Below are 21686 nucleotides of genomic sequence, written 5' to 3' on the forward strand. Positions count from 1 at the left end.
ACAATGTTCATATAGCAGAAGTGTTTCTTAAAAAAGGTTGACTGGGATATATATATATATATATATATATATATATATATATATATATATATATATATATATATATATATATATATATATATATATATATTTCTTCATACATTCTTATATATTTCTATACTGTGTATTGTGTATTTTGTTGTACAGTTATTTTATTTTCAACGTTAATTTTTATATTTTATTTTATTCCTTCCTAGTTAAATTTACCCTTTTTAATTTTCATATTTATTTCCTATCTTATTCATAGCCTTTTCTTTTTTCTTTAGGTCACGAGCAGTTGTGTAAGCATTTCACTGCATATCGTACTGTGTATGACTGTGTATGTGACAAATAAAATTTGAATTTGAATTTGATTTGATTTGAAGTACATGGTGTATAAGATCAAATTTCTAATTCATTGATGACAAAATTAGACACACAGCAAATAAATGTTGAATTTCTAAGCTGAAAGTTGGGGAACTAATGATATCACAGAGTGCTAGGGCCAGGTATGTCTGCTGACTGCCACTACCTGCTCTAAACAAGGGTTGTTTAGACATGAACCTTGTTTTGATATGTCATGAAAAGAAATATATATATTGGTGGTGAAAACATCTTTCAACGATAAGAAAGATGTCAGCTAGGACGCCCTACCCTCACCCTCGACAAAAATACCCCAAGCTTTTTGGGCTGAAGGGTAAAAATGATGGACATAAAAAGAGACAGCAGAGCTGTGATAGATATAGTCGGCATTAGGAAAGGGCTGGCCCTTGGCACAAGCTGGTCTGTAGAAGGTTGGTCACCCCAATAAAATGAGCTGATTTAACAAGCCTTGACCCTGATTTACAGATGTGAGTGAAGATGTTTTTTCCATTTTATTGTTGTGTTTTTAAAGGAGACATTTAGTGGTAAATTGCAAGAGAGCCCAAGATTTGATGAAGGTGTTGGATTAGAGAAATAATGTGCATGTTTTTGTGTGTAAATGTCCTTGTCTGTGTCTTGTGAGTGTCATTTAAATGTGGCTCAGGTATGGAAAGTCTTTGAGTCCACATATTTCCCTGGAGAGCCAAAGTGAAAAGCGTAAAAGACCTAATCAAAGGATGCCTGAGACAAGAAAACAGAAAGACATAAAGACTGCTCAGTGAAGAGGCTGACAGCACCTCGGGCGCATTTTGTAATACAATTTTCAGGGCCGGGTTGACCAAATGCCGGATCAGGCCAACTCGTCGACGTGCTGTCTTCTCACCAACCAGACCCGAACTCGCAGCCAAACGCGCTTTTGTGCCATGTTGTTTGTCTGAAACCGAGGAGGTAATTTATGTATTATTTGGTTATGGTTCATTAGTGTGGAGAATTGGAAGTGGGGTGAGGGAGTTTTTCGAAGCCACACACTGGGTCCATCTGCTCTACCAGATTGGCCATACAATAGCACACACTGCAGTGAATGTTGCTGGGAGTGAGTTAAGGGGTAGACTCTGTAACGCTGTCTTGCCGAAACATTGTTTCTCACTTCATTTAAGGACAGTTTGCCAATGAGTTGTAGGGCTGCGGCGCATAAACAGGTAGAGTTCTCAAATCAGCCGACTGCTTGTACATCAAATCCTATCTGAGTGTGAGCTAAGAAACGGGAAGCTTTGGGGTCAATCTGGAATTGGTTAAGTGTCTGATACCTTAAACAACTCTAAATGAGGTAGGGAGACTTAGGAAGATTTAACACTGCTCTCTCAAGCAAAGCCCCTAACATAGATGCTGTGTCTAATTTACAGCTTCCTCAGCATCTGTGTATTTGCTAGGAAGTGAGGTAGTCCCCTACAAGGCTGAAACAAAAATGCAGAACAAAAAGATGTGCAACACAATCCTTAAACCAAGTGTCCCTCTGTGACCACTCATGAACAGATACATTTGGGTCCCCTGAACAATGTGCTGCGGTCAACCGTGCTTAGACATGAGACAACAAAATGCTGTTTGCTCCAATCTATCAGAGGCCCTTAGTGCAGCTGCACCGATCACGAGCCGACAGTTGTTTGTTTTCAGAATTCCTGCTAGGAGGTGCATGTTAATAATGACACCCAATCAGGCCATAGCAGAAACAGGGAGGTTGCGATCAGGATGCTGCAGCGCAGACAACCCATTCTTTCACTGGAGAATGTTTTCACACTGGTAATCGTATCCGCTCTGGACTACACTAAAGGGAAAGTTAAAAAGAAACAATCTGCAAGGTCGATAAGCAGCAGAGGGTAAATGTACTCTCTCTACGCCAGAGGAAGAATTTTAAAATGTGAACTGTTCGGGGGATAAAGCGGCGCAACCTTCTTGAAATCTGCTGTTTTGTTCACAATTATAAGATGCTGGATTTGGGAAAAAAAAAAAAAAGCCAAAATGAACACTTTAATTCTAATGGAAATGCAAAAAAGACAAAACAACTCTTTCTCCCAGCTTCACTGTTTTTATCCAATTAACCAAATACTGCATTGCTTTAAGGCGTTCCTTAAAGCAATGCAGGAACATGTACCTGTGTACTGGAGCACAAATCCATTGCTGCTGAGAGAGGCGTCGCTGCGGAACGCCAAGAAGAGCGTGTTGGAGCTGCTCTCAATGCGATCGGGAACATCTGTGCCATAAAAGCTACCCAACAAGGGGCTGAGGGAGTCCGGTCCATCATAGATGTGCAAGAAGTCATAACTTGGCTCCAAGCTGAACCTGGTTAAAGAGAATAACATTAAAAATATAATCACATAACTGCTGCTTAGATAGGCTGCAAGTAAGGTAACATAGCTTTACTAGGATGACTTTGAAAATAAAATGCGAAAAGTGGAAAAGGTTAAAAGATCAACTGAAGCATAAATCCCCCCCTCTGTTGAAAAGTCAAAACATATGCGTTGACATTTTTTCCTCTTTTTTTTTTCTACTGAATGCTTACTGGTTGAAGGTCAGAGAGATGACATAGTCCTGTGTGACAGTAACTGTCCAGTCACACTCTCGTCCATGAGGATACGGTTCAGGATAGTCTGGAGACAGAATCAGCCCACTAGGACCTGTCAGGTTCCCGCCACATGGAGCTATGACAAGGAAGAAATCCATTACAGTTCACTGCAGTCAAGGAGCAAACAGCAGTGGCATCTGGACAGCAACTGAACTGCTATCAAACAACAGAGCTGATCTCAGTTTATCTTAAGATGCTGGAATCTTTTATTTTTCATCGCATAGATGTGTGTTTCATTTTATTTGAGAACTCACTGATGAGTGTTCTTCTTAGCATTTATTGTTGGGTAAGACCAACACATTTCTAGTATGAGCCTCCATCATCCCAGTTAAAAAGAAATAAACAACAAATATGATCAAAACAGAGGACACACAATTGTATGGTGTATACTGCAAGTGAACCTCAAATAAACTATATATAGATTACAACTACATGATGCTGCCAAACAAAAAGAGTCTATATAAGTGAGGAAAATATGCAATGTTTAAGCTGGAAGAAGGATGAAACAGAAGTCCTATTAAGTAGTTAAAATAGCCTGCAGGAAACAACTCAACAGTAAATCTTCTTTAAGCCTTTTGGACTTTGATAGCCTGGATTTATATAATGTTTTTTTTTCCCTGAGATTGTGCTGATGGCTGATTATAGCCAAAAAGAGTTTGTTGTTCTCAAAATAAATACTAATCAGTGAGTGTTGGGATTGTGTTTGGTCACCAAGTGTCCCTAAGCTTTGGAATCTGACAAACTACTACCTTTAAATTTTTATTTTTCTAATGCATTGCACAAGCGATCAAAGTGACAACTTATAATGAAAATCAATTTGAAAAACAAACGAAAAACGTACCGGTCAAAAATTGCCCTAAAACAACACAGCTACATAGCTGTAAGAACCTCAGCTCCTACTCTATGTGCTGTGCAGCTTCCCCACAGGACGTTGGAGCAGCAGTTGATTGATCTAACTGAAACCTAGCTAATGCACACAGATGTTCTCTTACCTCATTCTCACCTGTGTCAGAAGTGTCCGATTGTTCGCCAAAAATGATCTAATTAAGCTAAGTGCTAATTAAATAAGGCAGCTAATCACAAGCTCTTAATTGCTATTGTTAATGACTTCACACTGTTTAGCAGAGAACCACGTGCGATAACATATTAACACAAAGACTGTACAAAGAGTGTAGGTCTGACTGAGAGGTCTGTGTTGTTATTGAGGAACAGGATAATCAGATCTCTCTGTCTGCCGCAGTGACTTCAGTAAATGTCGAGGGAACGTGGCAATCAGGTTTGCCACTTAAGATTCACTTAAGGAGTCTGTTAAGTAATCGAGTTAGGAATTTGTATTCTCCACCTGTTCCACAAAAGTCAAGGCCAGTAAGAGGAGATATACAGTAGACTGTATTAGGCAGGCGGCAGGAAATAATACGACTATAATAAAATACGAGGAGCCTCAGTCTTAGCACTTGCACAGCAGTAGTAAAGCTGTGATCCTCATCCATACAGGCTTTCGTAATACGGATGGGGTTATGTTGTAGAGTACCTGTGCATGTAGGAGGGTCTGGCTGCCAGAAGAAGCGACCATTGATTTCAGTGCAGGTGATCCTGTTGGCCCCCTGCAGGATGTAACCCGGATCACATTGGAACACCACATGGTCTCCGGGTTCCCTGCTGTCGCCACCGCGGGTCCCATTAGTAGGCATGCCTGGGTCATTGCAGGAGGTTGCAGTAGACACTGAAGGAGCAAAGAAAGGCTCAGTGAGTGAAAGAGCATTTAATGGCGCACGATTAGAAGATGAAAAGAGGGTATTATTGTCATCTCCTGCAGTGAAATGTGCGAGAGCTGAAACTGGTCCCACCCAGTCATGTTCATTTAACATTCCCATCACTTCCTATCATCCTTCCCCCCTCTCTCTCTCTCTCTCTCTCACCAGAAAACTGAAGAGCGAAGCCTTGTTTGCTGGTGAAGAAGTCTGTGGTGAACTGCAGGTTGATAGTGTTAAAGGTGCTGTGGACGTCTTGGGGCAGCACTGAGCCACTTAGCTCCCTCAGCAGGACACCTCCGTCCTGGGGCCCATCCCAGATCCGAAGCACATCATGGACCTCTTCCGTGTGGAAAACCAGGAAATGAAGACTGAAAAAAACAACAACCAAAAAACCAAACAAATAAATAAAAAAAACAGACTTCAGAGGCACTGACAGTTGATGGACGAGTCTTTGTGATGAAATTAATGGAAAGCAACCTCAGACAAAAAAAAATAAAAAATACACAAAACACCTCTGGAAAAAAGAAGAAAACCCTTATATTTAATTATGTTACAACCCACATGTCCTTCTGATGGAGGGAAGACAAGAAAGGACTGCAATTGTTTTTCAATACATATTAAGAAAAAATTACCCCTGTGATAAAGCAACAGGTATAACGTCCGCATTTTCTAAAATGCAACGATGTGTCTGAAGACAACCAGGAGAAATAAACGGATTACCTCAAACCGTATATGTTAAAGAATCAAATTACAACAGGTAATGTGATTAAAGGAGGCAATGACAATAGAGGAAAGACAAAAACACAGTTAAGGTCAAGTGTAAACGGGGGAAACAAATAACTTTTTAAAGCGAATCACCGACGCCGGATCCAGAGCATTCAAGGGATGTTCCACAATGTCAGTCAAACAGATACATCTGCCACAGCATTTAATAGTTTCAGTCTAGACATCAGAAAGATGATGCTGTCAAAATATCTACCCTTCACTTTGGCTTAGACAGCTGTCAGCCAGCTGGTGGTCCGATGGATGTGAAAAGCACTATAGCGTGCGGTACGTGTGTGCCTGTTTGTAAGTGCGGTAGCCTCGTCTGTGCCGTGATTCATAATGACGCATAGTTCGCAGTGACTGCGTGTACGTTCGATTTTGGACAAGCTGTGGAGGAGTAAAAGGGCAGAAAGTAGTGCAAGCTAGATCAGATGGCATTTGTTGACTTTGCAGCTTTACCCTGCAAGAGAGACTCAAACGTGTATTTATGATCATTTAAATTGTTGCTTTGATTTTTTTCTTCTCTCTCTCTCTGAAACACACTGCTGTCTGGCAAGCCTTCAAAATACGTGACTATAAAGTAATGAGGATGTGCTAAACTGTTGTGCTGACACAGAATAAAAGCATTTATCACACAGTTTATTTGTCTTCTAATGTGCTGCAGCAATAGAAACACAGTCTCTAATGTTGCTTCAAGCGCACTACTTGTACAAATTCACCGATACACCTTCAATAAGAGCTCAGATGTGCACAGGCCAGAGGCTACCCGCACAATGTGCCGTTTGTGTTTGTGTGTGTGTGGATTTTGTATTGGTGTAAAAATGTCAGAAAATACTAAATGGTGGTGCAAAACTTTAGCGGGAAATTAACTAAACTAACTAAAAAAACAACTTTATGTTAATTCTCTAACAAACATTTTGGACCAAGGGAAATTCCTGACACTTTCCCTCATGTTTCAATAATTATAGCATTAATGCAAAGCAACCAGCTGCATTCTGAAGTTAAAGTTATAGGAATATAATGCTTACGCTGCACTTAAGTTCAATTGCTTTAAAGAAAACAATTTGTAGAGCTGTGTATATTTCTATTTCTGTTTTGTGAAGAATCTTACACGAGCTTTAAATTTCTATAAATTTTACCAGTGCTCACTTTTTAAAGAAAAAAAATATGTGACTTGAATGGTAATCTGTTTCCCAGTATCCTGTGAATGCTGGGGATCGTGGTCCTTCACGTGCTTTTACTATTCTCATGGCTTTACACACAGACCCACACAGAGCCTTGAGGTATAGATGATGCAGAGGAGAAACAGCAACCCACTGATATGTCGGGTTTAGCAACAAGTTCCCACCGTTTCTGCATAATTGGTGTCAGACTCCGATTCCCATACTGTCTGATGTGTGAGCAGCAGCCAGAGGCTACCCGCACAATGTGCCGTGTGTGTCTGTGTGTGTGTGTGGATACTGTACGTAACCTACTTGACAAGTGCTGTCGCAATGCTTGTGAAAGAAGTGCACATAAAACAAACATGTGCAGACAGGCGGACCAGTAAATATTCACATAAATGAACACCGATAGCTATTTTAAAGGACACGCAGTATTACATAGTCTTACATAAGCTTTGATGCTTTTCACACAGATAAGTAAACCTGCTACATTTATCAGGCGCATTGGAGCCTTTGTGGGTAATGTGATATAATACTCTCGGATTAAAATGCTATAAATCCTGATGCACACGTCACTTATTTTTACACCACTGTCTGCTAATGGTAAAAACATTTATTGTTAGCATGGCTCTAAGAAAACTGTGAGTTTCTTTTCCTAAATATACCACTCTAATCTATCACTAAAATATAAACTTTAGCGATAGAATTTCTGAGATTTTTCTCAGAATCTGCTATAGGGCCATAATATGCTTTGATGCTGAATAGTGAAAAGTAAAGTTGCACAAGGATTTTTCACTGGCAAATCCTAGTTATGAGCTTCTTTTTGTTTGTGACCTTCATCAGAACTTTTGGGCTTAGCACCACACATGAATATATATTGGTATGGCATCACATTCACAACACAAGCTTTCATCTGATAAGAAACTGGAAGAAATATCATTCCTTCTCATGGTATTCATTTCCCTGCTAATCTTTCTGTTGCTAAAATGCTAATCCTACTAATGCATAGATGAGAGATCTTTACATTTTTTCTGCTTAATGGCAGAGAGAGTTATACCTTTACATTTTTATAAACGCTAAACAAAAGAAGAAAGAAGAAAAAAAGACCTCTTTAGGCTGCTGCCACTGCAAACAAAAGTCTGATGAAACAGATCTCAAACTTTCAGTGGTTTGAATCAAAACGTGGGTGTAAGTGTGACCTTTTTTTAAAAAAAATCAACTCCTGCTGAAGAGCACTTGAGCAGGACAATTGACTCTGAAGTGCAGCAGCAGAAGAAAGCGACTCTCCTTGACGGCTCACAGGTGTAAGTAAACAAACCTTTTGCACATGCCACAATTGCGATGATCTACTGAAGCATTTCTCACATGACCCCAAGCGTCATTATATTTGTAGTAGTTCGAGTGTTGCTCTGCTAATATTCCACATGCTGACTATTCCCTTCACTTTAAGCAAACAAAGACTGCGTTCAAAGGTCTCCATCCCGGTCATGTACGTGCCTCTGACAGTTAGATGCTTGTTATGCAAATGCTGTTATGAAACCCTCAGGTACTGTGATCCACTTACGCTCCACCTCCCCATACTTTAGACAGGAGATGCTGAAATGTTTCACTGAATTTGCCAGATTGAATAAATGAATAAAACCAAAAAAAGATTTTTTTTTTAAAATATATGTATGGGCATCTGCCTTCTTGTTTAGACATATAAATGTGTGCTCTTGTGTGTGTGTACTGAGACAATATTGATTTTGTGCTTGAGCATAATGTTTTTTTGGGGGGAGTGGGGGATTTGCCTAATCCAGAATGTCAGAATCAAGCACAAGTCACATGTTGGACCGACTCACGTGTAGAAGAATCTCATGTCTTAAGTCAACCAAGCTGTTTAATAGCATTGTGCCCAATTTCCAGATGTGTTTCATTACACCTCTGTGTGGAAAGACAGAGGTGTAATGAAACAAGGAGCAAACACAAGATCAATGTTAATCATTGCTGGGTTGCTGGAAGAAGAGAATACTAGCAGGAGAATAAGAAGTTGATGGCAAGCAAAGGAAGCTCTGGATATAAGGATGAGCAGTTGGATTGATAGGATGGACGTGGGGGTGCATGTCGGGATAACTGGTTTCTTTTATAGAGCATCTGAACACCGCATCTTTTTTTTTCCAAGTCGGGAATGAACACTCGCATGTGAGGGATGCGAAGAGAGTGACATCTAGAATACAGAAGGAGAGTAAGAGTCCTGCAGGACGATGGTAAGAACACATGCTGACATTAGAGCTCTCAGAAGAACACGTGCAAGACCATTGAGAATGTACTCGTCTTTTAAAGAACCAATCCTCCTGGCAGGCATTTTTCTTTCACTATTTCCTGATTTTTTTTTTTTTCAGAGGGACCAAGACCAGGAAGACAAATGTTACTTTCCAACTACGAAGCAAGCCTCCCCACTTAACTCAAGTACTTTGCGGGGGTTGGGGCGGGAGTGAGGTACAAGAAAGATGAATGAAACAACATATTGAGAAAAGTGGGTATTACAGTATATCTCGCTAAGGAAAAGGAAATTTGGATCTCTGCGTGCAGTTAACGTTTTGTGGAATCACAGGGAACCATGTTTTGAAGTTTACGGTGAGGGGTCTCCTTTTACACTCAGTCCCCTCTTAGCAAGATAAAATGGTTCAATCAAGTGTCAGAGGAATCGCCGCGAGGAGACGAGATGGAGAAGAGAAGGATGGAAGAGATTTCTTAGGTCTCTTTTGATTCTGCCTTAACTATTTTGTATTCATATGATAGAAATAGAGTGTGTCGGGAATCTCTCATATGAATACAAAACAGTCTAGCTGCAATCAAAAGTCCTGTGGGGAGTCTTCAGAGTAGGTGCATGTGTGCATGAAGATGATAAATAAGTAAGTATGTGCGGATGCGTATGGATATGTGTGGTGTGAAGGGAATGACAAAGAAAAGAGATGTAGAGCGAACACACTCCTGCAACTCTTTTTTAAAACTAATTGAGAGCGTGTGTATAAAGCAAATGTCACAGTGAAAGCTAACCTCATCAATAAGTGTAAATGTGGCCTCTGTGGGACTGTCCCTGTGGGATCATTCATCAGGATGGAGACGCATTTATACAGCAGGCTTTAAAAAAGACGGAACAAACGAGACGGTACGGTCGGCATCTCTTCGCCGGCTGGACACCTGAAAAACTCTGCGGTCACGGCGATCTTTGTCCAGTTCATTTACTGTGAGGCACATGATGTAATAGCATGTAAGCAGTGTTATCATGCAGAAGAAAGTAAGATTGCAATTATTCTTAGGCAGGAAAAGGTGTGAAAGAAATTGGAAAATGAATCAGTGAGATAAAAGCAGAGGCTGAAGACACTCCCCCCCCCCAAAAAAAAAAAAAAAGTGTCCTTTGGTATTGATGCCTTGATGTGGTGAGCTTATGGTAATGGTGAGACAGATTTGTCACTCTAAACTCACATATGGATGCTTGTAAAGTGGGTAAGTGTCATGGTTACACCGTGAAAGAGCATTATTGAATAAGAAGACTTGTCTTTTTGTCTCCAGTAGTGCAGAGGTTGGTGCACCAACACCAGATAATAGCTTGTGCTATCACTGACGCCAAATCCTTCTTCTCACATACATGTTGCGAAATCAGGCCCAATAGTACCATGTCACCCCAACAGAGCACTTTGCTCTCAGACTGCAGGCTTCCTTCTGGTTCCTCAGGTATTTAAAAGTAGGAAACAGACCTTTTCAGTGAGTTCATTGTGAAACCTGGCCCCACCCTTCACAATGAACTCACCCGAAACTCTGGCTGATTGGGACCCACACCCAGTTCCACACCTTGGCTCAGGCGATTAGAGAATCATCAGGGGGTCCTTTTGTCCCTCTGTGGGGGGATACTCCCACTAGGTTTAAATCTGGGACTCTCCACCATTTGACCTTAGAACTGAGGAAGCTTCTCGGATGAGAGGTGAAACGTCTTCAAGTAACTTAAAGAAGTCCAGACGCTTTTCTTTGCAAGCTCCTTTGACTCTTTTTTCAGCACTTTTCACTCTTTGTGTGTATACACCACTCTGCATTTAATCATGACTTATTCCTAATCTCTGGCTCTCCTCCACAACATATCTTTTGTCCTGTCTTCCTCGCATCACCCCAACTGGAAACGACAGATGGCTGCCCTTCTCCGAGTCTGAGTATGTCGGAAGATTCTTCCCGTTAAAAGGGAGTTTTTCCTCCCCACTGTCACCAAATGCTTGCTCATAGCAGCTTGCCTGATTGTTGTTGTTTTTTCTGTATTATTGTAGGGTCTTTACCTTATAATACAAAGTGCCTAGAGGTGACCGTTGTTGTGATTTGATGCTGTAAATAAGACTGAATTCAACTGAATTGAATTCAATTGACAGAACTGCAATATTTGATGCAGTGGGATGAGGCTGACCACATTTAGTTTCTTCTCAGATTTATCCTTTATTCCAATTATAGCACTGATGCCTTGCAAACAGTTAAAACCAAGTTCAATATCATAAATCCAATCATGTTATAAGTGACCAAATTAGAGTATATGTTTTCTTACTGAACACTGTGTTTAAGATGAACATTTACAGCTTCGTTGTTAAGTTTACTATGTGGTCTGCAGCAGTAACCACTGAATGTTACCTCAGTAAAATGGCTCATTGCCTCCCTTATCATCGCAGTTTATTTGATCTTGTTATTATCTCTTCATGCCTATAATCCACTCTTTGCCTCCTACCTATATTTTAATTCCATCAATGTCCCCAGGTAACCCTGTCTCTAGGCTTTATATATGTAAGCGGTCACTCAGCACAACTTCTGGTCTCTCACACTTACTCAGTACAGTTTGATTAGTGTGCTACCTTCAGCTACACCACTTGATACACAAGGAATCCCTGGGCTAATGCATTGCAAATTCCTCTCAATAATGAATTTCATGCGTAGGATCAAAGGCACGAGCCGGAGCATACCTTCTAGAGGAATGCCAGGGAGCCAGAGGAAGGGACGACACTAATGAACCTAAACTAGCAATCACGAGGGACCTGGGAATGTCAGATGTTCAAGATATGCAGCGGCATTCACACATACACAAATCTACGATGACGACATGCCGAACATGTCTTTTTAAAGACATTGTTTGGGATGGAAAGTAGCTATGAATCAGACACTAACCAAACAAAAACACAGAAGTCCTGAAACAAGGAAGAGTAGCACGATTAAAAGTGACACATTAAAAGGATTAACACTACGGCAAAACCTCTGCTGTTGTGTTTGGGTGAGTGTTGTTGTATATATTTGTGACTAGATATTACTCCTCATCAATTATGATTTATTGCAATTCAAGTATACTGGAATACAGAGGCACACATCAAATAACAGTGTAGTGCATATATAAACATGCATTAGGCATGATATACATTATTAGGATGAGTATGAGATCTTGTAGTGGAAGTTAATCCAATTAGTGATAAGAGATCATAGATCTCCCACTTGAACCTTTTTATTGTGTACCTATGGATTTAGGGGATTCTCCCAGAGGCTGAGGTACACTGTGCCATGAGACTTACACGATTATTTAATCAGATTTAATTGATGCTCCATCACAGCACACTGATCCAGTACTATTCTGAATAAATGATGCATTTCTATACCATTCTATATACCTATACCACTGTATGTATGTATATAATATACACACACACATATATATACACACATATATATATATATATATATATATATATATATATATATATACATACAATTTTAAGACTTGGTAAGGACCAGATTATTTTTTTACCCTGAGATATAAAACCTTAGAATTTATAGAAAATGCACTTTCTTTTTACCATGGCTTTAACATCCTAATGACTTCATCATGTGTAAACACGTGTAAACTGCAGGCTCAAAAGAACTCTGTAAACTCTTGCCCAATCTTACATTTATAAGAACACAAATTGAGTGATTAAACAAACACACAGAAGCCTGAAGGTGTTTTTTCTTCCTCCAAGGGCAAGAGTAATGGCTACGTATTGAATTATGGAGGTAAGACGAGGTGAGGCGAGGTAAAGAAGAGCAAATAGTTTCATTAACAGACTGACAACACCAGGGGGTGAAACGATGAAAATACTGAATATAAACTTAAGTTTCTATTGATCAAAAGTGCAAAAGTATCAAACAAGGAATGTATCAAAACCAATACAGCCTGCAAGATCTCTCAAAAACTCAGAGCGCTTGACTTCCTTTTTTTTTTGTAGTCTGACATCTTTAGACTCAGAGGAGGCATTTCCTTTCAACCAGTTGTAACTCAGCTGTTGGCCAACAGTAGCTCACTGAAGATTGATTACACAGCAGCCTGTGAAAGTAATGAATACCACTGCAAAAAGGGGGTGGGCTAAATTGGAAGTATATTGAAAGGTGGTAGATTGAACGAAAGCCTGTAAAAAACAATGTAATCAGAAAAGTAGACGGAGAGCAAAAATAAAAATTAAAAAAAAGAAACCAAGGACTGTTGTTCAGACCTTATAGTGCTTCCTGGGGCCGCCTCGATGGTCCACATGCAGTGCAGGTTGTGCTCGTATGGTGCCGGGTAGCCCGGAGAGAGGATACGACCGGAAGGCTCGTCTTTGATGGTGCCACCACACTCGGCTGAAAAGTAGAGTAAAAGCAGCGAGGGGGAATAAAAGAAGTTAATAATGATTGCTACATCAAAGGTTAGCATACTTAACAGACCAAAAGTTGCATTACCGCACTTCCAGTAAAGTACAGCTCATCGCTTCCCTCGCATCATTATTAATTATTGACATAGCAGTCAAATTCTCCAATGTGACAGACTCCATCATGTAGTTTGAAATTTGAATGATAGGAGGGAGAGCGGCCAAGTCAATACACTCTGTGTCTCTTTGGCTCAGCAAAGGCAATTCACCATCGTAACCGTGATCTCATCTTTGAAAGCTGATGGAATTGTTGACTGAACAACACAATATTCAATTCATCAGACTCCAGTTCACTGCCACTTTTAAGGAAGTGTGAAGCGTGTCAAACGAAAGTATAGGTGCGCAACACGACAGGCTGTGAATGACTTGCTCATCAGACGAGTGCCATTGTTATGAGTGTGTGTTTAGTACTAGTGGCTGCAGTCAGTATGATCTCTCTAGTATCATATCACAGTTCACAAAACATAACCAACATAAACTCAGTCTCTAGAAAATTGTCAATACAAAAACACATTCTGGAAAACAGCAAAGCAAAAACCAGAGCGCCAAAACAATCTGTCAAGAAAAAGGGGAACGAAATCGGGTTCTTTTCTAGTAACTTAAGTAATAAAGTGCTTTCAGAAATACTATGACTGAAAAGCAATTTTCAGCCCTTCCTTCAATTACCACAAACTACTCTGAATAAAAAAAAAAAGAAGAGAAAAAATGTTTAACATCAGATTTTAAGCGTTTTTTTTGTTCCCGTTTTGTGAGGCCACTCTAACTGACAAGAAGATGTTAAAAGTGGCTCGTGTTTCTTTTCCTTCCCCTGAGAGAAAAATGGATCCTTCAAACAGAAGGAAAATTGAGGTCTGGAAATCATACTGATGATGATGGTGATGATGGTCTGTGAAATCCATCAGTGACAAGTAGGCCTTGTACTTCAATACAGCAACTAAACACAGACACGCAGGGAGAAAAACAGAGATTAGGAAGGGGGGAAAAGGGGACTGACTGCAGGAGCACTTAAATTAACATAAGATTGTAGTACTTTACAAACTGACCATCAGAGAGGGAGAAGCTGTGATTTCTCCACAAACAGACAAAAATACTTTGTTACCTTTTATGCTGCAAATATGTCATTTCTTCTAAATGCAAACAAATATATTTCTGTCTTTCAAACCTCCTTATACAGTACATTATACACCAAACAGGCATAACATAATGGCCCACGTCCTCACTTTAGGTTTGACAGCATTTTAGTAGATAAAGGTGAATGGCTTAAACATGAATTGAGCCGTGGTTTGGGGAAGCCCTCGAAGAGGACTGACGGCGGCTCCCGAGCCTGGCAGATCCCCATGTACTAAATAGAAGTGAAAGAATTGAAAACGGGCGAGAGAGTGGGGCATGAAAACAAGGACGAACAACTTGTAGAACTGGGGGATCATATATAGATAAGAACCGGAGAGAGTGTGCTTGGAGGTGTGGTCCCGCTCCTGAAATTCAGATACTTTATCTCCAAATATTCCATATATCATGGGATATATCAGGGAGCAAATGAAAAGTTTTTCTTGATAATTGATGTATTAGAAACGAGGAAAATGGGCAGGCACAACAATTTGAGCGAGTTTGACCGATAGCCGGATGACTGGGTCAGAGCATCTCCAACACTGCAGCTGTTCTGGGGTGTTTCTGGTCTGCCGTGCAGTATCTATCAAAAGTAACAGTGGTAAACTAATGCTGAGTGATGGCCTGCGTGGTCCGATTCAATGAATGAGCTACTGTAGCTCGAACTACTGAAAAAGTTCATGCTGGTTCTGATAGAAAATTGTCAAAATACACAGAGCATCACAGTTTGTTTGGGGGTTGCATAGCTGCAGAGCAGTCTGGGTGCTCATGCTGACCTCTGTGCACTGCCAAAAGACCCAACAATGGGTATGTGAGCATCAGAATTGGACCGCAGAGCAATGGAAGGCTAACTGGGTGGATGTGCGTCATTTACCTGGAAAACACCAGGATGTAATAGCTGGCAGAGGCAATGTTCTGCTGGGAAATCGTGGGTCAAGCCATTAATGTGGATGTTGCTTTGATATGTATTACCTATCTAAAGATTTTGCAGACCATTTACACCCTTTTATGGAAACAGTATCCCCTGATGGCTGTAGCCTCTTTCACCAGAGTGGCCTTTGAGCATCGGTGGGATATGCTAGACAAACAGGTTCGATCCATGGAGGCCCCATCTCACAATTTACAGGACTTAAAGGTTCTGTCAATACCATCTAGGTGCCAGATACCACAGCACACCTTCATGGGTCTAGTGGAGTCCATGTCTCAACCAGATGACCAGCATAATATTAGGCAGGTGGTCACAATGTTATCCCTGACTAGTGTACAAGTAACAACGATCACCATAGCCTACATCTGGTTACTGTTGCTAAAACCCCCCATTAAGAAACAGAATAATACACGCATACAGACAATGTAAAGAGTTTATTCTTAGTTATAAAAAATAATTATTTGACAAACATGTCAAAGATTAAAAATAGAGGTAAAGTGCAAAATAAAAATAAAAATATGAACATAATATTCTTCACACTCCTGCTGAGGCTTTCGGTCTATTTTCAAGCTTTTCCTACCCCTTATTCTTTTTTTGTGCTGAAGAAAACTTGCTGTTTCGTGGATTGAAAAGGCAGTGATCTATCACAGTAAGACAAAGCCATCGCTTTCTTCTTGCCTTATGACCTAAGAAACTACCGCTCAATGCTGCCATAGCAGTATAACTCCCCGAACCACTCTACCCCTTCAATCTCTGCCTCCACATTCATCAAAGTTCAGCTCAGCGTCTCTTCCTTTTGTCTCAGTCTCAGTGGTTTTATTTTTTTCCTTTTTTTCCCAGAATACTTTTTCAGTATGATCACAAATGAAACCCGTGAAGTCATGTTGCTGCTTTGCAAATATGGAATTTCTCTCTCTCTCGTTTTCTGTATAGTGGGTTATCATTTTTGAATGACATTAGATGTGCACACATACCCGAACATAACAATAATAACATCCCGGTGTCCACATCAGATTCAACCTTGCAAATTTCTTCTTCTGTGACTTTCAGTATACACCAGACTCTCCCCCCCCCTTTTTTTAAACTCCGTTCTCCTTCCTGGCCCTTCCCGCTATACCCTTCCCATCTGTGCTCAGTGTGTCCTCACTGCGAGAAAATAATCCCGCCATTACAAGCAGAAACAGTCCCTCATCTGCTCCTAAATTCACTCCGGATGTTAAGCTATCATCTGCAGTGAAAGGAGCATCGGGAGGACAAACGTGTTCGGGGAAATACAGTTTGGCGAATGTTGTTTATATCCAGACATGAAATTACCTGTCAGTTTGGTTCGGAAAGGGAGCAGAGCAACACTATTACAATCACCTTGGCTGATGTCAAAGAACCCCTTTCTCCCTGGTTTTCTTCCTGACAATGTCCAAAAAATGTCTCTGGGTGGGTTAGCATGATACTATATATATATATATATATATATATATATATATATATATATATATATATATATATATATATATGTCTGTGTGCCAGAATATATGCATACAGTGTCTGCGGTGGCTGGCAATAAGTGACGGGTGACTTGTAGATGAACTCTGAAAATAAAATAGAGGGATCTTCCGATAAACTTTCATGAAATTATCTCCATCAAACACATTTTTGAAAGTCTTCAGAGTACAGACGGGGGGGTTAAAACCTTGCTTCCTGGGCTCAGGGTTGCTGCTGATGTAGTGTCTTTTTTTAGAAAAAAAAAAACAGAGTGAAAGGGGGAATTTGCAATCATGATGCAATATGAATATAAAAAGAAAAAATAGAGCACAGTCATTTTGGATGAGATAATGCACTGAATTGCTGGGAAAGCAACCAAATGGATGCCCCAGAATAGCAGCGCTAAAACAAACCACAGAGCTTTTTTTCCAAACTGGTATATTCACATTGTTATTAGGAAGAGGAACTAGGTCATACATCAGCTAAAAAAACTGAAGCCGGCTTGGATTAGCCGTGCAAACTATAAAGAAAACACAGATAAATGCTGTAATATATGAGGATGCAACACATAATGCTACTTTAACCGGAAATCTTTGCCTGATTTTAATACCATATATTGTAACAAATAGCAATGGAAGAAAAGGGAATTACATACTGATGAAAGACATGATACCATAGACTGATGTAAAAGTATGTGATACTGCGCAACATGTCATGCTCTTACACACTGCACTTGAATATGGAAACATATATATATTTATATTATACCGCATTATAGGTCCACTTCACCACATTTCTGAGACAGTTTTAGTTTGTTCACTCCAGATCACTCAATCATGTCTGTCATTGTTTAAATAGCTTTTTTTTTTTTACTTCTTGTTTCTCAAATAACTTGTTTACTTCTCCCAAAATCTCACAGACCACTGATGCTGAGATACAGCTATGATGGCCCCTAACAACATTAGGACTGAGTTGGAAGTATTTTAATACAAATCACAATATTTTCCTAAAGTTTACCAAGTAATCTTGGGGGGCTTTGGCTCACGAGGCACAGTAGGTCACCCGCTGATCGAAAGGTTGTTGATTTGATCCCCGGTTGCTCCAGTCTGCATGTCAAAGTATCCTTTTCCAAAATATTAAGCTTGAAGTCACTTTTACTGTGTTGATTGGAGTGTATGTATGCTAGATAGAAAGAACTCAGACGTAGAAAAAATGTGCTTGTATGAATGCATGTGTGAATGAGGCATGTTGTATAAAGCACTTTGAGTGCTCGAGTAAGAAAGTGCTATTTAAGAAACAGTCCATTTACCATTTAACCAGCGAGTGAAAGTGAAAATAAAAAGGACGGGCAAACCTCCCTACTAAAAATAACAACCCCCCCTCAAAAACTTTACCTACAAATGAAAGTCTTCCAGAGGGCAAACAAGTGACTGGTACCGCTTTAACTTATCTCTCTATGTCCATCATTGCTATGTCTGGTACTTCATGGCACCGGCACCAAAGGACACCTTGTGTGCATCTGTGCAACAGCAACAGTGTCTGACAGAAAGCAGTTTTTTAAGCCTTAGCTATTTTATTTTTGCATTGGAAGTACGTAATTATTCATGTATGCAACAGTTGAATTTAGCATGTTAAGATGTCAAAAACCTGGGTTAAAAAACCCAAAACAAAACAAACTTAATAAAATGCAGTGCAAATCTAAACAGAGCACCCAGTCGGCTAAGGTCTTTGCTGTTTTAAAACTTCACAGTTCAAAAATCTCCAGCCAAATTCAAAGCGATCATACTCACCAACACAGAGTGGAAGGGGGCTGTCCCAAGCCCTCCTTTCGCCCCTCAGGCAGGTGAGCACCTCAGGACCCTTCAGGGTGTAGCCCGGGTCACAGCTGTAAGACACGATGCTCCCTGCAAAATGACCCTTGTCCTCCCGCTTGTAGCCAAACTGGGGAACACCTGGATCCTCGCATTTCACGAGCTCGAAACCTTTAGCAGAGAGCGAGAGGTAAAAAAGAGGCAAATTCGGATGGAGAAGAAAGAAAGAACTGTTGTGCTTTTAATGCGCCAAAGGCAACAAAGAGAAAATTGGACAAAGCAAGCACAAACTACACTCAAAAGAATTTTAAAAAAAAGTACATTGTATTTGTATGCGCAACAGAGTGAGTTACTTACTGGTGAAGTGTAGTTCAAAGCCTTTACTGGTGTTATCCGCATTGCTGATGAACTCGAGCCACATAGAGCTGGAGGTGGAGTTCAGGGTTGTGTCTAGCAGCTCGTTGCCTGTAAACACCCCCAGCAGGCGAGCCTTATTACTGCTTCCATCAAAGACCTGGACGGAAAAGAGAGAGAGAGTGGGAGGAAGTATTGGAATTAGGAGAACCAGGTGCGCGCACGCAGATATGCTAACAAGGCGTCATACAACTCCCACCACCCTCTCACTTTGAGTAGGTCATCCTCCTCCAGTCTGAAATCCCGTGCCCGTAGCTGAATGCCTTTGCCAGGCTGCGTCTGGATGGAGTAGATGCACTCATGGTTGTTGCCGTAGTAACCGGGGTAGTTGGGTGAGAGCAGCACCCCTTGCATACCAGTCACAGATGAACCACATTCAGCTAGAGAAAAAGTAAGAGAGCAGAGACAGACAGAGAGAGAGAAAGAGGTGGTGGTGGTGGTGGAGAGAGCAGAGGACATGTCAATCGCTATATGCTTGAAACTCCGAGTGTATTTATTCATGCTGTCATGTGCGGGGAGATGGGAGAGGTGATGGGGGGAGGAATATGGTCACTGACTAAACCTGAATGTTGAGTGGCACATCATCATAATCACACTGCAATCTGAATATGATTAACACTAATTTCAGCTCTATCTGAAAATTACTTTTTCTGAATCACATCAGGGGGGGAGACTTGGGGGAAGACAAAGTTTTCTATTAAAAAAAATGGCAGCCAGAATTTAAACGGCCACAAAGGCACCCTCCTTTTTTTAACTTTGAGAATGCACCCAAGTAAGATAAGGTAAGGTGATGGGGCTGTCTTGGAGGCATGTGGAGAAGAATCAAGTTTCTAAAATGAGGTTGAGAGTGATAGCAGTATGAAAATATCAAAATGTGTCTCTGGTGCCATCCTTCAAAGACCTGAATTCATCTGGAGGGCAAACCGAAAACCAGCCGGCAAAGCTTCAGACAACTAAACAGAAAGCAGAGCGAGTAGGTTTTTGTCAGGAAATTGACTGACCTACTTTACACACGCCTAAACTCTGCGAGCAAACATTTAGAAACAAATCATGTATTAACCGAAATGCACTGTGACGTCACCATCGCGCTATTCACTCGAGTCTAATTGCTCGTTTTCAGCAGCGTGTTAAATTATCTGCGGTTCCAATTACGTTCCGAGTTTAGACACAAAAAATAAATTGAATGTGCAAATAAAGTAATTCGTGCAGTTTCCAGTGTTTCCACATTAAGTTCCATTTTAATGGTGCTTTTAGTTTATTAAAAGCTGCCACGCTGAGGACAAACACAAGTAGGTCAACGATTGCCATGGTCACTGATGCACCTATCATTATCGTTACGAGCATTAAGATGAATTCATTTTCATATCAGAGCCTAAATGCCCATTAAGGTTTGCCGCATCACAGAATCAACACACTGACCTAAATCTTCGCAGTCTGACCCAACATGTTTCACATGCATTAGCAACAAGCACCATCAATAATTAACATATTTAAGCTGTTTAATGCCGTCCTCATTAGAACGGTGGCACTATGTAATTTGGACAAAGTAAAAAAAAAAAAAAGCTCAGTTTCTGGGAAGTTATCCAACGACCAGACAAAACTTGCGTGTATGGAGGGATGATAATGAGGAGATTTGAAAGGGGAATGCCTCGCTGTCTAACGTGACTGACACTTCTGTACATTTCTTAATTGTGGGGGTGTGTGGAAGGCTAATGTGCTGGTATGGCATTGGGAGATTAGAGAGGTGGGGAGGCGGGGAAGTGACAAAAGCCAAAATAAAGCATGTGACCACCTACCAACACACCTTGGCAGAGGGGAGCTCCACACCCGCCTCCTGCCCCCTAAGCAGACCACCCTCGCTGGACCCTCCAGTCGGTAACCTGGGAAACAAGAGAAGATGAGGGCATCGCCCACTCCGTACTGCAATCCCTTTCTGGTGCTGTAAGGTGGAATTCCAGGATCTTCGCATGGCTCCAAATCATAATCTGGAAAATAGAGAGAAAAAAGTATGAATTTTCAGCACTGGCAAATAAAGAAAGTGGAATAACAGTTTTGTCTGTGTGGGTTTTTTTTATCTGCGATGTGTAAATGTGTGAAACGGGCTAATTAAGACTTCTGTCATGCTACGAAAGTTAAGAAAATATTTCAAAAAGTAAAAGAGGGCTAAACCTTCTGAAATATGACACTTTTCTTCTAAACCCAAGTTCACGTCTAAGGATCAGAAGCCCATATGTCATTTATTAAGATTATTCAAGCAGAGCCTTCAAAGGGACTTTGCAAGTAATGAAACCATTCCAAACATTAAATCTTTCGTCCATTCAGCCACTGATAAGAATTCACACTTGCTATTTTAAGCCATCAATAACAGCTCATTAGATTTCATAAGAATCTCTTCCTTCGGCGTCCTAATGTTGAAATCTAGAAATGCTGTGAGAACAAAGGAGGCAAATTATGCTCTCAGTAGGTAAAGGGTCATTAGTGCTCGTTTCTACTTTATTCATTTAAAATGAGTCCGTTTTCTTGGTGTTAACCTATTTTACTA

At 40.5% G+C, this 21686-nt stretch overlaps 1 protein-coding gene across 1 annotated transcript in view; it reads right to left on the minus strand.

Annotated features, from left to right (window-relative positions):
• Positions 1 to 21686, minus strand: part of csmd2 (CUB and Sushi multiple domains 2) — a 265124-nt gene that overhangs the window by 77309 nt on the left and 166129 nt on the right. The window contains exons 22-30 of the mRNA XM_085147768.1: positions 20941 to 21129; positions 19355 to 19524; positions 19088 to 19244; positions 18710 to 18901; positions 13211 to 13337; positions 4921 to 5123; positions 4533 to 4724; positions 2939 to 3077; positions 2531 to 2718 (exon numbers count right to left, since the gene is read on the minus strand). Coding sequence (XP_085003894.1) covers positions 2531 to 2718; positions 2939 to 3077; positions 4533 to 4724; positions 4921 to 5123; positions 13211 to 13337; positions 18710 to 18901; positions 19088 to 19244; positions 19355 to 19524; positions 20941 to 21129 — 1557 coding nt within the window. The remainder of the gene's footprint in view (positions 1 to 2530; positions 2719 to 2938; positions 3078 to 4532; positions 4725 to 4920; positions 5124 to 13210; positions 13338 to 18709; positions 18902 to 19087; positions 19245 to 19354; positions 19525 to 20940; positions 21130 to 21686) is intronic.

The sequence above is a fragment of the Neolamprologus multifasciatus genome, chromosome 22 (assembly GCF_963576455.1).
Source record: "Neolamprologus multifasciatus chromosome 22, fNeoMul1.2, whole genome shotgun sequence".
NCBI classification, from domain to species: Eukaryota; Metazoa; Chordata; class Actinopteri; order Cichliformes; family Cichlidae; genus Neolamprologus; species Neolamprologus multifasciatus.